The 18,995-nt window shown below is 34.4% G+C and overlaps 1 protein-coding gene across 4 annotated transcripts in view; it reads left to right on the top strand.

The window, feature by feature from the left end:
- Positions 1-775, top strand: part of slc12a7a (solute carrier family 12 member 7a) — a 29,941-nt gene extending 29,166 nt beyond the window's left edge. For all 4 annotated transcript variants that reach the window (XM_051128885.1, XM_051128868.1, XM_051128875.1 and 1 more), the window contains one exon: positions 3-775. In XM_051128885.1, coding sequence (XP_050984842.1) covers positions 3-94 — 92 coding nt within the window. In that variant the 3' untranslated portion in view covers positions 95-775. The remainder of the gene's footprint in view (positions 1-2) is intronic.
- The last annotated feature ends 18,220 nt before the right edge of the window (positions 776-18,995 follow it).

Below are 18,995 nucleotides of genomic sequence, written 5' to 3'. Positions count from 1 at the left end.
AGACATGGAGTTCCTGGAGGTCCTCACAGAGGGACTGGACCGGGTGCTGCTGGTCCGAGGTAGCGGCAGGGAGGTCATCACCATTTACTCGTAGCATTCCACAGGAGGAGACACTAAGGAGAGCATTTCTGTGAGGAAAGACTGTCCAGAACTATGCAGATACTGTACAGATGGACTCAGGACAGGGCAGTCCCACTCCAGCTGGAGGCCAGGACAACATTTGAGGATCCAAAAGGAAATTTTCTCATTTTCTTCTTGTCCACTCATGATCGGATTGACAAAAACACATTTTTTATTCCAGGTGTAAACAGGGTCCTTGGATATAGTCCTTATTAATGAATTAAATAAAGACAGGACAAAGACTTATTCCATAAGACTTGAAGAGAGTGACTCTTACAGCTGAGTCAAATGACTGTAAGGGACAGTGTTTGAATTGTTAAAGTGTTTGTAATTTATATGTATTAAATGTATAGTTCTGCATCTCATCACATTCTTCTGCTGAGCTTTATGTACTATGTGAAGTTAGTTTGATTCATAAGAATTTTTGATGTCAGTGTTTAACTTACTCGCATTGCAGTATGAGTACAATTGTGATTCTATAAGCCAAATCATATCGAAATCTGTCAGTACTTAATAGTTTAATACAACTTTATTCGAAATATTTTTCTCTAAAAAGATAAATAACTAAATAAAAATCTATGAATACACACACACACACACACACACACACATAGTGTCAGTTCAAGGGCTCTAAAAATAAAGGTTCTAAATTTTGTGTTATTTTTTATTATTATTATTATTATTTTTCCCCCAGTGTGAGGAACATTTTAATGATCTAAAGAACCTTTTTTCGGTATAAAGAACTATGAAAATATTTCATGGATGTTAATGGTTCTTCATGGAACTATAGATGCCAATAAAGAACCTTCATTTTTATGAATACAATGTAAGTGTCCATCACAAAGTTAAATTCAGTTTTCATTGAGATCTTATGTATGACTACACTCCTAATTGGAAAACGTGTAAATAATAATAAAAAAAAATAGTGACTGAATCATTTCTGCATTGCTAAATTTTTATTTATTTTTTATTTATCACCAAACATGGACCTTATAATCAAATCTTGCAGACAAGCCTGTTGTACAACGCACACCCTCCTCTCCAGTAGAAGGAGATGAACACAAACCATTAATTACTTCCATTGTAATGTTTTGATTTGACAGTGACATCTCAGCTTTCAGTACTAGCCAGACAGGACTGAACTTAATATTTTTATATTTAGTTTTCTGCAAATTCCACTGAGAAATCATGGACATTAGTCATCATCAAAACATCATCAAAACTTTATTAAAGGAACACTCCACTTTTTTTGAAAATAGGCTCATTTTCCAACTCCCCTAGAGTTAAAGAGTTGAGTTTTACAGTTTTCGAATTCATTCAACCGATCTCCGGGTCTGGCGATAGCACTTTTAGCCTATTTAAAACTTGACTCTTCTGTAGTTCTGTAGTCTAGGCCGATATGACTAGGAACTATACTCTCATTCCGGCGTATTAATCAAGGAACTTTGCTGGGTGCAGCAGGCGCAATGATATTATGCAGTGCCTGAAAATAGTCTATAATAGAAAATAGAAAATAGTGCCATGGTATGGCAGCAAAGTTCCTTAATTACTACACCAGAATGAGAGTATAGTTCCTAGCGATATCGGCCTAGAAAATCACAACTTTTTATTTTCCGTCGGTCTTAGTACTCGATGTAACTACAGAAGGGTCACATTTTAAATAGGAAAAATATCTAAACTCTTTGGTCATCTTTGAGCGAGATGCTAACGGTCTAATCTGATCCAATGATCCATGCTAAGCTATGCTAAAAGTGCTACCGCCAGACCCGGAGATTGGCTGAATGGATTCAAAAATGGTAAAACTCAACTGTTTAACTCTAGGGGAGTTGGAAAATGAGCCTATTTTCAAAATAAAGTGGAGTGTTCCTTTAAGGACACACATGGTTCAAAAACACAGACAATACAGTAGACAAATTAAACAACTAATAATTAAATAACAGACAGAATCCACAACATTACATATTTACATACAGACTAAAACGCCAATGGTTCCGCATACTGGAGAAAAATCTACTATTAGTATTTTATTGTAACAAAAATACAGTTCAATATCCACCTTATTTTCCCATAAGAGCAGGCGTGGGCATTTGTACATTTTATTTGTTTGGCTTCCGGTCTCATAGGTGTCCAGCTATTTTTAGCTGTACAAAAGCAGCTCGTTTTGCTGCTTGATATTGCAGATTGGTGTGTCTTACCATATTATTTTAATTTATACAACAGTTCTTTTTGGTTCTCGAATCTGATTGGCTGATAGGAGTGATATTAGAGCGATATCAGAACTCCAACACCCGTTTTACAGTTTGTAATGGTATCACTCACTCCGCTTGGAGTACTTCTTACAGCGAGTGTCATGGCGGACCCCAAATCCTGTATTATTTTATAAATATTACTGTTTCTCTGTAACGGAATGTAGTTTTGAAAGGTTTTCAGGCAAGAATGTACTTGTTTATAGTTCAAATATGCAGTTTGTTAATAAAGACAACGTCTATTTGAAAATTTGCTTCGACTATTTTGGACATGTGAGCTCCAGATGGTCAGCGGCCGTTCTGCACTCATGAATACGGCTGAGAGCGCCTCAGCTCGGCCAGATCTCTAGGAATTTACAGCTGGCTCTAATGTCTCTATAGTGGTTAAACATTAGATATATTTCGTTTTGGGCAAATCTAATGGGCAGTCTTTGATCTCATCATGTATTTTTTGTTCCAGAGCAAATCGTTTTGGCAAAATCTCATCACGTTTGTCTAAATTCAATGCTGTATATCAGAGTGCTGCCTATTACTAAATTGCCTAGTAACTTTTATGATGGCTGTTGTTGTTGTTTATTAAATAATAACTAATAAATAAATAATATTTTATATACATAATAGTGGTAATACTATATTTTATATAAATAATTGTAGTACTTAATAATAGTGTAGTATTAAGAAACGGTGCCTGTGTTCATGATGGTGATTTTAGCTACATTGTTCCGCCATTAGATGGAGACGAGAGACTGTTTTTACTAGTCGGCAACAAAGACGTTTACGTCGAAAAAATGAACGCAATCATAAACGGAAATTGTGGAGTGTTCAGGAAACTCAGCCGTTGAACTTTAGATTTGAATCCATGTTGGAAGTAAGTAGTTCTGCACAAAAGAGGGCTTTAAAGACACTCCGTTGTTATTTTGTTTATTTATTTACACACTTGTGCCATTGAACTGTTGCATAAATGCAATATCACACTCGTAGACGTGAGATATGGCTGTATATCGGCACGCTGTGATTAACTACGGCAGAATCACTGCAGTGCCAATATACAGCCATATCTCACGTCTACTTGTGTGATATTGCTTATATTATCTTAATTATGAACACACTGGTTTGTAGTGCAAACAGTTTCACTGTTTACTGCACATTGTTATTCTTCTCGTTATTCCCCTATTGAACCTTAAGTCTCACCCACAGGCTTATCTCCGCGTTGAAGAATACTGCCCATGAAAGAAAATAGGGAATTTAGGGATAACTATTCCCTTTACCTTGAAACACCCTAAATGCAAGCTAAATATGCCTCTGGTGTTTCACATGAGGCTCTATTTTGAGTTTATTCCCTTGGCAAGTTTTCTTATCATGTGATTTGAAATGACTAATTTCAGTAGCTTGCAGTTATAGCGCTTGTCCTGGTGCACACCAGTACAAAAAGACACTGTATCCAGAGCTGTTTTTATCTCACCTGCCCTTACATAGGGGTAAAATGATTACATTCGTATCTTTAATATTAACTTTTACTAGTAGAGCTTTCTACTTAATAAAAATTCAGCAAGATATTGTATATTATAAATGTCAAAATATTTGTTGGGTAATATGGTGATAATACACAATGAAATAAAATAAAATTACATAAATGTGCCATTGGCTACAAATTAATATACTCTAAATAATGCTGGGTTAAAAACAACGCAACTTGGGTTATTTGGCAACCCAGCACTGGGTAAATATTGGACACTGGCTGGCTGGGTTAAATGTTTTTTTTTACCAAACATGCTGGGTTATTTAATTTAAGTCAACTGTTGTTTAAAAATTATTATATGTCTGGCTTGAAATGGACTGGAACACACAGAATTACTAGAGGCAACAGCAATAATCAAAAGATGAAGATTTATTATTAAGAACACATGGACAAAGTACAAGACAAACTGAATTTATTTGGGCGAATATAGCATAATTTCCAATATTACATACATTTAAACTCATTTAACAAGCATTTCTGACATAATTTAACATTTAAAAGTAGCATTTTCACTCATAGCTAAAATATGCCGTGACTGACTCCAAAACCTGCCCATAAACAAACAGTGCTGACATTAGAGAGCATATTTTAAAATTAAATTAAACTCAGTACTTTAACAAATAAAATCCATTTATTTTATGCAAGGCAAAAGGCGTTTCCAACAAGTGAAGTGGCGCAGCTGACTGACATCTCGACATCTCGTCCTTATGTTGCAGTGCGTACAATTTACAGGACAGTGAAGACTTTATAAATGAAATAAAATATTTCAAATAAAAAAAAAAAACAAACCTTAATTTCGCTGAAGAAGTGCACCAAATCGGTGGCGCTGAGAACTGCTCTCTCCTGTAGTGGAGGCAAAAAGCCCACGCTCTGACTGTAATTCAGCAGCTGGGTTGTTTCGTCGGAGACAGGCTCAACCCAGCAGTTGGGTAGAAAAAAATAACCCAGCGTTAAAAATGACCCAACATTTTAGTTACAGAAAAAATACCCAGCACCTGGATAAAAAATATTAAAAACAACCCTATAAAATTACCCAACAGGCTGAACCCAGCTTTTGGGTTAAAAAAAAATAACCCAGCATTTTTAGCATGTACTTGTGACTTTTTTGGCCCATTCATTTTTATTTAGTAAAGATCAAAAATATTTATTAAGGGATTCCACTTTTTCTGTCTTTTTCCATAGGCTAGAGATGTGCTTTCAACATAATGGGTTCTTCTGTTCACAGCACTAGAGGATACAAGTGTTTTGTGATGGTTCCTTGTGCCAAAGCCTCTGTTACTTCTCACCCTGGAAACTCAAAATGATTTAATGGTGACATATCATAAAAATCTGACTTTTTCTGTGTTTAAGTGCTAGATTCGGGTTCCCGGTGCATCTACCAACCCAGAAAACGTGAAAAAGAACAACCCAGTAACTTTGTTTCGGTAAGCCGTTCTCTGCAAGCTTGTGAAAAAAGGAGTCGCTAAGATTTCGCTCCCCCTGTGAAATAGAAGGGGTTTCTTATTATAATTTTACCACCCCATAATCTGCACATTTCCATCCACAGCTCTGTCATATTGTTTTCACAAGCAACAACAATGTACCCGCACAGAACACTATTTAGAGTCCCAGCCTCAGAGGAGACAAGAGAGCAGTGGATTTATTGATTTATTCACTGTATATTACGCTACTACCACACAGATCTAATATAAACATGCAATTTCTTTTCTAACTGTTTATGTTCATAGACATAATAGACTATTTTTGTAATTTCTGTGTGTTTTTAACATAAACTTGTGTGCATTTGACAGTTTATGCCCAATAAGACATGAAAGACAACTTAGTTCAGTACTCACATTCCATGTGACAGCCGCTTTCTGTTTGCGCGCTTTGGATGTGTGCGCTGAGAAAACCGTATATCAATTGTTTAAACTAATGGTTTAAAATGCATAATTTCATAATTTTCAGTGTGGAATTTTTTTTTAACATACTGTAAAAAGGGGCATACTATGTCTCCTTTAAAGATCAAGTCAGATGTATTTTTACAAAATTTGACTTTCATTTATACAAGACAGTTACGTATGTGCTATTTCTATTAGAATTTTAATAAGAATTCATTTGTTAATAATTAATTAGTAGGTCCATATCAGTGCTAACATACTGAATGTCATTTTTATTTTTATATTTTTAAAGAAGGAAAGAAACTGGGAATCTTAGCCTATTCCCTCTGCCTTTTCCCTCTTTTCTTTGATCTTCTTAAGAAGAAGCAAAAGTATTGTGTAGGTGTCAAGTGAATGTCACACTAGGAGATCCTAAAGCTTTAACCAGGGTCAACACACTAGCTCTGGCATGAATGACTTTTCCTCCCCGTCTGAACATCATGACAATTCGTCTCTTTCAGGCATGGGAAAAAAAGTGGGTGGAATACAGTCCTAAAAATAAAAGACACAAATAGAGCTAAAAAACATTTTACAGCCATGGGAGAACCTATGTCCCGTAAAGAATGTTTTATTCTCTAGTTTATTTGAAAAAAAAAAAAAAAGAGACAAATACTGCATTTTGAATCTATAAATGTATCAATAGAATTTTAATTCCCAAAGAACCAAGGTAAGTCAAGAGCCCTATGCAATGAAAAACAGTGTTTAATAAAAGCTGTAACCTATTATTATTATAATTCAAAAGGCAGTATACAGCAAAGTCCTTATCAATAGTTTAAAATTATGCCTACTGAGATTAAATGATTTCAGTGCATTATGAAAATGTTAGCTTTTTCAATTTAAAACCTTTTTTTTTTTCTTCACTTGAGCTGTATGACTAATCACTCTGGAGCTACCATAAAATTATGATAGTCATGTCATTGAGAAGCAAGGGTCAGAAAGAGCAAATTTTATTTCTCATGTGAAGAGGAAGTTCACATAAAAGTTTTACTAAAAGGAATACTAGCAAAAAAACGCCCTTTGAAAGGTCAGAGAGAGGGCGGAAAATGTTCCTATAAAACTAAATATTTAATGTTTTTTGGCACACATACACTACTAACATTATAAGTGGACCTCAGGGAGAAAAATGTACATTCTTGTGTCATGTTATGTTCCTCAATTGCTATGATTCAATCAGTGAACTACATTTACTACGTCTTGACTAAATTTCCATTTTAGATTGTAAATCAAGACCGCTCTTTCAGATTTGTCCACAGTCCATACAACACAAGGTTTTCTCTGTGATTCTTGACTTGACTGCTGTAATGGTGCATGCTGAAAAGCGTGAGGTCAGTATTTTGTGTAATTGACATCCTCATCAGCGCTAGAGTTTGCCTGCACAGCCCTCATGCAGCTAATACAGTCACATCCCACGAAATGAAATTCCTCTCGGGTCACACTGTGTCACTGCTTCCAGTCCTGTGAATGCAGAGTCTGTTCCCTTTTCTGAACTTATGATATTATTTTGGTTACTATAGCAGTAAACAGTGTGGGGGTACACAATATGTCTTAATGTTCAGATGCCATGGTCCAGAGGTCCAGCTATAGGTTTGTGCTGGTTTGGTGCTGCAGATTTGGTGACTAGATTTAGTTCACCAATAAACCCTAACTAGTTGACCATGTAGTCCTGGTCTGCTAGTTAAACTAGTTAACCAGCTGCACTACACTTTAAAAATAAAGGTGCCTCACGATGCCATAGAAGAACCTTTTTGATCTAAATGGTTCCATAAAGAACCTTTAATATCTGAAGAACCTTTCTTTTTCACAAAAGGTTCTTTGTGGCGAAAGAAGGTTCTTCAGATTATAAAACGGTAAGAAAGAGATAGTTCTTTAAAGAAACTTTGACTACATAGTTCTTTGTGGAACCAAAAATGGTTCTTCTATGGCATCGCTGTGAAGAACCTTTTGAAGCACCTTTATTTTTAAGAGTGTATGGAGACACTAGCCCAACAGTATTCCAGTGTTTCTGAACGAAAGTCTATGTAAAGTACAGAAATTCTTTTTTAACTGACTTTACACTACTGTTCAAAAGTTTGACGTCAGTAAGATTTTCTAATGTTTTTGAAAGAAGTCTCTTATGCTCACCAAGACTGCATTTATTTGATTAATGCAGTATAAAAGCCTCATAAAGTGACTAAATGTCTCATGTTAATTGAAAAGGGTTAACTATAATTAGTAACCAAAAAGTTAATCTATATTTGGTAGGATTTGTTGAATGTGTGTATGCGTACCCAGTATTCACTACATTATGGGTACCAAATGTCCCCACAAAAGCAGTAAGACATTGTGGGGACATTTTGTTGGTCCAAATGAGTAAACAAGCTTATAAATCATACAGAATGACATTTTTGGATAATCTAAAAATGCAGAAAGTTTTGTGTGAGGGGAAGGTTTAGGTAAAGAGGATGGAAAATACAGTTTGCACAGTATAAAAACCATTATGCCCTATGTCCCCATAAAACATGGAAACCCAATGTGTGTGTCAATAAGAGTATATAATGTCAATATCAAACATCTAATTATGCCTGGCATCAATTCACAAGATATGAGATTTATATTTAAATGAGTTTCTGAAATAATAATAATAAATAAAATCATGAAAAACTCATGAGAACTGAAAATCCTGTGAAAGCTTTCAAAAGCAACTAGTCAAGTTAGTTAAAAGACATGAGAATAAGGCAGGCAGCTGTTTCCCATGTTTAGATGAGAGACACTGACTTTGAAGATGTGGAAGTTGATCATAGAACATTTCCACAACATCAAAAACATTTAAACAATCTCATGTTAGTCTATTGAGCCTTCGGGAGGCTGGGAAACACATCCGTCAGTATTTGTTTGTATACATAATGAAATCAAGTGTTTTCTATAACAAATCCAGGAACTGACTGCTCCTTTGAGACCATACTCTCAGATTTTGTTCCACTGACATATATAATGTTTATGTCAGAGTAAACAGAAATATGGTTAAATGCAAACTTCAGTATTGTGGATGAATGAATGGTTCCCCACAATATACTGATCTGATCAGTGAAAGATCACACTAAAATCATGTTCTCAATTTCACAGAAAATTGTAGCCACAAACTGTGAAATTTTAGCTTCAGCCTATGATTTCCCCTGCTGAAAAAAAAAAAAAAAAGAATTTGTAATGGTTTTACTGGTTATAACAGGAATTGTACTGGTTTTAATGGAAACTGTAATTATGCTGATTGATCTCTACTGGTAATTGGTTGTTCTATTGGTGGTTAATTAAGAACACTAAATTCTAATAGAACATGTCCCAAAACACACTACAGGAAACCATTTTTTTATGGTTTTAATGGTTAAAAAGTGATGGTTTGTAATGGTATTTGTAGTGTAAACCATTAGAATTTCTGTCATGGTTTCTATTGTTTTTTTTTTTTGGCAGGGTCATCCAGCTGGAGTATATCCAGTATTTCTGAGCCAATTTTAGAACACATTTTAATTTGTTGTGCATGTCATGCATGGTAAAAATGTGTATGTGTGAGTTTGCTGTGTTCAGAACGACCAGGGCAGCATTGTTAGCAAACTATGGTCATTAGTTTCATTAAACTTGCGACCATAGTTGCTTTTGGGAAACGGACCCCTGTCTGGTAGTGTGTGATCCTCTGTGTCTACACCACGACAAAATACTATAGAACCCATGCACGACATGACAAATCACAGAAAGTAAACTGATGCCTCGTTCTAATTATGACGTACTGACACAAAGTTTAAATGATTTGCAATGATCGCTCTGTCGCGTCAGGTCTGACAAGCATATGATGACTGTTGTTTTGAAATATGCACAGATTTTAAAAGTAATTGAGTGTAGTTGCCTTTACTAGTTCAGTCTACTGGATACCATGCTTTGTGTTGCACATTACCTGTAAACTTACTCTGGGAACACTGTATAAGCTACTGGCATATATGCTGCAGGGCGTAAATTGAGTTAGCCCTTCTAAACTTGGCGTCTGTGTACTTAACCTAGCTAAGGTCAGCTGACATCTGACCTTGTCAATAACACATTATGTCTGAGCTCTAGCCACAGTGCTTAACCTGGGTGAAATTAAGTTAACATTGTCTATTCAAGTTCTTAAAGAGATAGTTCACCCAAAACTGAAAATTCTGTCATTAATTACTCATCCTCATGTTGTTCAAAACTCATAAGACCTTCATTCATCTTCGTAACACAAATTAAGATATTTTTGAGGAAATCCAAAAGCTTTGTGACCCTGCATAGACAGCAATGCCCCGACACATTCAAGACCCAGAAAGGTAGTAAGGACATCATTAAAGTAGTCCATGTGACATCAGTGGTTCAACTGTAATTTTATGAAACTACGAGAATACTCATATCATTCATTGCTATATATAAAAATGTGTTTATTATCAGATGGCCAACCATTTAGCTTCACATTAGTGTGGTCTAAGCATATACATCTCTACACAAACTGAAGCTTGAGTTCTCCAATTAGTGCTGGGGCAAGTCAGGTCATCTGTATTGTTCTCCAGGATTTCAGAGGCTTTCCCACAAACCATTATCATTTCAAGACTAGCTAATTGCAGGTTGTTGACAAGAATCACCCATTAATTTATCACCTTAACAAAACGGTTCATCGTGTAGACTTTTGTGGGCTGAAACATGAGAGCTTAAATGGACCGAGATGAGGACTCTTGTGATGATAACAGTGAGAGTGTGCTGGTGAAGAATCAGAAGAGCTCTTGTGGAGCAGGATCTTTTGTTCGGGACCAAAGACTTCCAAAGATGTTTTGTCTGACACAGGATCTGTTCCTCTGATTTGTTGCATTGTTTCATAGAGAGGTATGAGTGCCCTAAGGCAGCTCTTCAAGTCTCTGAAGGGACAGTATGGGGTTTAAAAGCCCCCTGGTGAAAGTCAAACAAGGCTTTTGCCTCCCGGGTGGTCCTTCATGGACGTTATTCTTCAGTACTTTAAGTATTCTCTCAGGAGTTTGCTCAGTGTGGTACATGGATTCTTCATCTTGACAGGCTTTTGTCCCTAAGCATGTACTCTTGTCTTAAAAGCACCCATGAATAAGGAGGAAATCATTTTAGCTTAAAAATGGTGAAAAAACAATTGTGCTGATTTGACTGTTGACAGATACTTGATAAAACAAGAGATATTTGTTCTTGCATGTTGATGGAAAATACAGTTATATTAACTTTTATAACTCAGTAAGGGAAATGTGGGAAATTTACACAAAAATTAAGCTTTCTAAATTCAATCAGGATACCCCAATATTTTCTAAATATTATATTGATATGACTTTTCAGTCTATAAATTTACTCAGAAGTTAACTGTTATTTTTAAGTCATTTGTTCCCAAAGAATTTCTAATGGGTTTTTGGTTGTAGTTTTATGTATTAGACAGGTAGATAGATTAGTTTAAGTCTTTGGTTCTTTTAATTGTGATGATTTTGGCTCACATTTAACAAAAACCAATAACTTTAATTGATCCTACCAATTCACTCAACAAAATTACAATATGGTAACATGCCAATTAGCTAATCAACTCAAAACACCTGCAAAGGTTTCCTGAGCCTTCAAAATGGTCTCTCAGTTTGGTTCACTAGGCTACAAATCATGGGGAAGACTGCTGATCTGACAGTTGTCCAGACAACAATCATTGACACTCTTCACAAGGAGGGTAAGCCACAAACATTCATTACCAAAGAAGCTGGCTGTTCACAGAGTGCTGTATCCAAGCATGTTAACAGAAAGTTGAGTGGAAGGAAAAAGTGTGGAAGAAAAAGATGCACAACCAACCGAGAGAACCTCAGCCTTGAGAGGCTTGTCAAGCAAAATCGATTCAAGAATTTGGGTGAACTTCACAAGGAATGGACTGCGGCTGGGTTCAAAGCATCAAGAGCCATGTTAAGCCAAGAGCTCTTGTTAAGCCACTCCTGAACCACAAACAACATTAGAGGTGTCTTACCTGGACTAAGAGAAGAAGAAATGGACTGTTGCCCAGTGGTTCCAAAGTCCTCTTTTCAGATGAGAGCAAGTTTTGTATTTCATTTGAGTCTGGAGGAAGGGTGGAGAAGCTCATAGCCCAAGTTGCTTGAAGTTCAGTGTTAAGTTTCCACAGTCTGTGATGATTTGGGGTGCAATGTCATCTGCTGGTGTTGGTCCACTATGTTTTTTAAAAATCAAAGTCACTGCACCCGTTTACCAGGAAAGTTTAAAGCACTTCATGCTTCCTTCTGCTGACCAGCTTTATAAAGATGCTGATTTCATTTTCCAGCAGGATTTGACACCTGCCCACACTGCCAAAAGCACCAAACGTTGGTTAAATGACCATGGTGTTGATGTGCATGACTGGCCAGCAAACTCACATGAACCCCGTAGAGAATCTATGGGGTATTGTCAAGAGGAAAATAAGAAACAAGAGACCAAAAAATGCAGATGAGCTGAAGGCCACTGTCAAAGAAACCTGGGCTTCCACACCACCTCAGCAGTGCCACAGACTGATCACCTCCATGCCACGCCGAATTGAGGCAGTAATTAAAGCAAAAGGAGCCCCTACCAAGTATTGAGTACATATACAGTAAATGAACATACTTTCCAGAAGGCCAACAACTCACTAAAAATGTTTTTTTTATTAGTCGTATATTCTAATTTTTTGAGATGAATTGGTGGGTTTTGTTAAATGTGAGCCAAAATCATCACAAGTCTGTGTGCACTAAATTAATTTAATACACGAGTTTCACAAGAAAAACGAAATATTTCTCTTTTCTCCCTTTTTTAAAAAACTGTATCAAATAAATGCAGTCTTGGTGAGCATAAAGATACTTCTTTCTACCACAAACGTATATCACCTACTTCAATAATCAGACATCAGTCACAGTTTGTTAGCAAGTTAGCAACATAAACTAGGTTTTTGGTTTATAAATTATAATTTGGCATGTGGTTTTAATGCTTCAATACTTTTGTTGCCCTACAGTGTATTTATTGTATGTATATTCTCTAATCCAGCATTTTGTCGGGAATTAATTTGTAAATTAACGGTGTCTGACCATTTTCTCAGACAATAAACACATTTCACATTTTGTCTCAATAACGGTGCAACATGAGAGTGTTTGTGGGCAACCCCGGCTCTTGCTGTAACTCACAGCCAAGGATGATAAAAAACATATTTGTTGAGGGATTGAACAGCCGAGCTGTTTATGGGGTCATTGCACTAAAACGGATTTGAAAGAGTGGAGACCGTCGCTTCTCAGAGATTTTTCGGGGTCGAATTTCAGCAGTCCATAGCGCTGTTTAGTGCTGAGACTGAGGCAGTCTTTGTTCAGCCAGTCTGAAGTGAGAGACTGGAGAGTCAGTCAGGAGGAGAGAAGTTAGAGAGAGGACAGAGAGAGTGGGTGACAACACTCTGGAAGTGTTGGTATCCACGTTTTTGCACTAAACTTATGCTCAGACTGCTGAAGAAAATGAAACTTTGGTAAGTGGATAGGACAATCATAGTCCATAATGCAAACAATTTTAGATATGTTGTAGTGTATTTGCGGTTAACATCACTGCGTTCGTTCAGGCTCCTGTCGTGGCTCGTCGGTGCGCATCTCGCCTTGAGTTATCTCACATCTGCGCTTCATGTGATGGAAGGTAGGTGAATGCTTTTAAATAACACTTTTATAACACTTTTAAGTCAACTTTTAGCAGGTTTAGTACTGTACTGATGCCAGTGAGTTAAACTGAAATTCAAAATGAAGTTTGCAGAAGTATGTAAAAAGTGAGTACAGTACAGTTAGCCTATACTGAGGGGCAGTTTCTATGATGTGACTCATAAAATTACTTTATTTGATCCTGTACAGTATGCATTTTGGTTGATTTAGTCATATTAAATACTATATTTGACTGTTTTTTAAGATGACTCCACATGAAGTTTATTTCAGATAATCTGACAAAGTAGTATTACAGCGTGTGAATGGGGAAATATTAGTGTTGGGGCATTATGATAGATTTTTGCAGAAAAAGCAGCAAATATGACACCTGTAGGCCTGATGTGATGTGAAAAACATGACAGAGTTGTAGACAGCCACCATGCTTGATTTGATATGATTATTGTACTGAATTTTTATTGCTGATTTAGAATAAAAAGCATAAAATCAAACCAGCCATCTTAAACTTTAATGAAGGGCTTTACTTGTAGATCTTATGATCGCTTATGATCACTTGACAAACTTCTAATCAGACCTTAAAATGCCTTGCAGATGAATAACTTCATTGAGCTCACAGAAGTGCATGTGACTTAAAATGTAGACAGATGTCTATTTCAGGTATTTGTCCAAAATTATAATTATATTATGAATCAGATGTTTCTATTATTTGATTTTTTGGTATAAAGTTGGTATTGTTGTTTGTAAATTCCTGAAGAGTGGGCGAGTACTGTAGATGCACTGAGAGGAGATGCACTGTGAAATTGTAATGTTCTCTCCACGAGGCTTAGACATGATCTAAACACTGCTTTGTATGATACGTTTTTTTTGTGCTGTATGTGTTTAAGTTTAAAGAAACTTTACATGTCAGTCCTAAGGAATCACCTGCAGAGGTTATAGTGCATCTGCTTTACCAACCATTTAACAGCATCCTTTTTACAGAGAACAAAGTGTGTCAGCTTGTCATCAGGTTTGAAGTGGCTGCCTGTAGAGATTCATAATTAGGTGACATGCAGTAAACCTTCATTCAGTTTCTGTGGGCACCTATACAACAAGTCAGAGTGGCCAGGTGATCTCTCTTTTAGAGATATTTTTGCATCTGCTTCCATCGCTGTCCAAAGCTTGGAACAGTTTCACGGCCTGCATTTTTCAACACAATTATGTGCTCAGACGTCTGGAGTGGCCAAAAATTGAGGGATAAACTGTTAGAATAAAGTCAATCCTTCATATCCTCTCTGTGCTGGTTAGTTAATGAGCTCACTGTCTTCAAAAGGCAATCATCCAAACAGCATGACAGCCATGTAACTTGAGATCCTCTCCACTGACCCGAAGAGCTTCATCAGTCTGACTTTGTATCTCTTTTAACTGCTAACACTCATTGGTTGGTCATATTAGTCTATAGCATCAACTGATTGTAATGTTAGCAGTTTTTCTATTTTAAACAGTAGTCAATAACAACAGACTGTTAAAAATTGTATCTAAATTCTACACAAAATGTTTTTGTTTTGTGTCTGCATTTTGGGCATGGCACATTCTGGCTTCACGAACAAACATGTCTGTTCATGACGTTAGTCTAGCCTAGCGCAAGTTATGCAAAAACTCCTGTTATAATCACTGAAGCTACGAAATTAATCTTTTATTTACATCATATCTGCACTGTGTTGTTTATGATGAGGGAATTTGCGAGCATGCGCACTCATCAATAGCTCTGTCGTTTTCAGCGCTGACTAATCTAAGCGCCTCTGATTGGCCAATGCATTCCTAAATTCAACAGAAACACATTTGATTGGTTATAAGTCTGAACGCTGCACAAAACAGTGTGTAAAAGCAATCTGATGCAGTGTTAGTGAATCTAAATGCATTTTGTGAATTGACACTTTTCATTCATTTTCACATTTCATTTTAATCTTGACATAATATATTGTATAATTGTAATGGGGCATTTTTTGCCCCATTGACTTTAATTTATGGGGCATTTTTGCCACAAGCCCTCGTTAATTTCCGACACTGGTATACACTGTGGTTTAAAAGTACTATAAGATTTTGATCTATCTTAGATCGTAATTTTTTCCTGTGATGCAAAGCTGAATTTTTAGCATCATTACTCAGTTTTCAGTGTCACATGATTTTTCAGAAATCAGTCTAATATGCCAGTTTGGTGCTCAAGAAACATTTCTTGTTATTAGCAATGTTGAAAACACTTGTGCTGCCTAATATTTTTATTTTTTTTTATCCTTTATTGGATAGAAAGTACAAAAGCGTAGCATTTATTTTTTTACCTTTGATCAGTTGAATGTATTTTTGCTGAATAAAAGTATTCATTTCTTTAAAAAATTAGAAATAATATCTTACTGACCCAATTTTTTAACCGTGTAGAATTGTACATTAACCAATTGCGTTAAGTATTGTTATTTTGCATTACCTGATCACCAATTTTATGACAATATGTGGCTCTCAAGTAGTGGATAACACAAAAAAATAAATAGAAAATTACACTGAGAACTGGGGAAAAATGGTCTTATTCTCTCTGTTCATAGGCTTGATTAAGTCCTCAGATTAAAAGGGCTAAATGAATATTAGAAAAAAATAGCAAATTTAAATAAGCTGCAACAACATCTGCTTAATTTGTGAGTGAAAGTGAGTGAACACTAAGAAGAGAGAGTGTCAGATGCTGTTGTATCCACTTTTTGTTCATTATTTTAGGCTGTTAATTCAACCTAATTTCTCTTCCAATCTGTATATACTGAATATTTAGATTTTCTAATCAGGGAGCCGTTAATAGACACTATATTTAGTTATATAGCATATATCAACACTGATAGCCAAATACTGTTTTCTGTTTTCCTTTAAAATGACACTGATATTCCTTAAAGATGAGCTGTTTCATATTCTGTATTTGTGGGATTTGAGCTAAAAAGAGACTTTTGAATAATTTTGTTATATGTTGTGTTTGAACCTTAGCTTCAGCAGTGAAACTGTCTGAGGAGAGATCAGACGCTCTTTTTGACAGTAAAACAGGCCTTAGGACATTGTTTCACTAAACTACGTATTCTTATGTGCATGTGATTTGCCTCTTTTACAAAGATTGTTGAAGTGAAAGCTGGTTCTGCTGCTGCAGTTTGGTTCATTTCATTTCTGCACTGTTCATTGCTCGTGCTCATTTATTAACAGTGGCTTACTTAGCATTTGTTAGCATAATTTATGCCATAATGTTTGCTGGGGTCATCAGTGTATTTCTAAATCTGCCACACCAATTAATGTTCAGCATGAATCAAATTCAGCTTTAATCAAATGCTCACATTAGTCAAATACCTTCAGTCTCTTCCCTGTTGTGATAACACCTGCCTGGGAAGCTCACTACATTTAACAAAGCTGTCATGAAGAAAGTGTCATTTTTAGCCAAGTGGCAAGTGGAATATGAAATACAATGTTTGTATTATTGTTTACGTAGCATTTTTGACTGATATGTGATCATTGTCGTGGTCTGTGGTTTATTGATGTCAAACTTTGCTCTGTGGAGTTTAATTCACCCTGTTTGTTTCCTCCAAAAATTCCTTGTTTGATCCATTGCAGCAGTCCAGATCACCTTAACATGAGTTTGCTGCATCTGTCCTTTTTTTCCTTCATCAAATCAGATACTGTATTATGCTGAAAAGCACACTGACCATAAAATTGACATCATTGTTGCACAGGAAGTTCCACTTCACAGTTTTTCTGATACACAATACATCCATTTAGGCCTTACAGTGATATATTGCACACATCGGAACATTCACAGCATGGAAAAAACACATCAGCCCTCCAAGCCCCCCAACACAGTTAACTCATCTTTCTCAGGGAAGTCTGGGTAAGGGTCACGCTGAGTTTGAGAATGGTGTGAATGGACAGCCGTTGTCCACTGTTGTGATTTCTTTCTAGGGCTAGTAAGCATGTAAAGTCACAATGGGGAACAGAATTGCTACAAATATTTATTTGTTAAGTGATTTATTTAATAGATAATCTAATAATAACAGTATAATTTGTTTCCTTAATTATATATTATCATTAATAATAATTATTTGTTTATCTATTAAAATTATTATTTATTTATTATTTTAGATTCTGCTTTATCCAATAATTATTTTCATTAGATGAAGGGATGAAGTTGAATCTTTACCACCATGTAAATAAAAATATAATATATCATAATAAAATCATTAATGCAATAATAGAAATGATTGGTATTACTACTATGACCACTATTTATTTATTTATTTATTTGCTGGTAAATGATACTTATAATTATTCAAAATTATATACTACTAATAATAATTATATATAATTGTATTAGTAATGTTGCTATTAATATTACTTTTTATTAGTTTGTTTATCTGTTAAAATATTATTATTTATTTATGATTTTAGATTTTGCTTTATCTGACAATTATTTTTTTTTATTAGATGAAAGGATGAAATTTAATCTTTACCTCCAAATATACAAACATAATTAAATAAATAACCAGTTATTATTATTATTATTATTATTATTATTATTATTATTATATTATTGATAATATTAATACATAAAATGTATTAGTATTACTACTACTACTATTTTTATTTATTTATTTATTTGTTTATAATTATATATAATTTTATTAGTAGTGTTAGTAATAATATTATTATTATTTGTTAATCTAATAACAGTATTTATTTATTTATTTGCTGGTAAATTATACTTATAATTATTATAAATTATTATTATTAATAAGAATTATTATATATGACTTGTATTAATAATTGTATTATTAATATTAAGTTTTATTTGTTTGTTTATCTAATGAAAATAATTATTATTTATTTATGATTTTAGATTTAGCTGTATCCAATAATTATTTTTATTAGATGAAAGGATGAAGTTTAATCTTTACCACTAAATAAACAAAGATAATCAAATTAATAAACAATTATTATTATTATTATTATTATTAATAATACGATGATAAAATATATTAGTATTACTACCACTATTATTTATTTATTATTATTATTTTTTTTTTATAATTATATATAATTTTATTAGTAATGTTATTAATAATAATAATACTAATTATTATTATTTGTTCATCTAATAACAGTATTTATTTATTTATTTATTTGCTGGTAAATAATACTTATTATAAATTATATAGTTAAAATTATTGAATAATTCTTATATACTGTATAATTTGTACTAGTAATATTATTCATATTAAATATTATTTGTTTGTTTATCTATTCAAATAATTAATATTTGTTTATGATTTTAGATTTTGCTTTATCCAATAATTTTCATTAGAAGAAGTGATGAATATTTACCACAAAATAAACAAACATAATCAAATAAATAACAAATTATTTTTTTAGTGATAATAATAATAATAAGAATATATAATAATAATACAATGATAAAATGTATTAGTATTACTGCTACTATTATTTATTAATTTATTTACTGTTA

This window comes from Labeo rohita, chromosome 2 (assembly GCF_022985175.1).
Source record: "Labeo rohita strain BAU-BD-2019 chromosome 2, IGBB_LRoh.1.0, whole genome shotgun sequence".
NCBI classification, from domain to species: Eukaryota; Metazoa; Chordata; class Actinopteri; order Cypriniformes; family Cyprinidae; genus Labeo; species Labeo rohita.
This window is presented reverse-complemented; position numbering and strand designations above follow the sequence as displayed.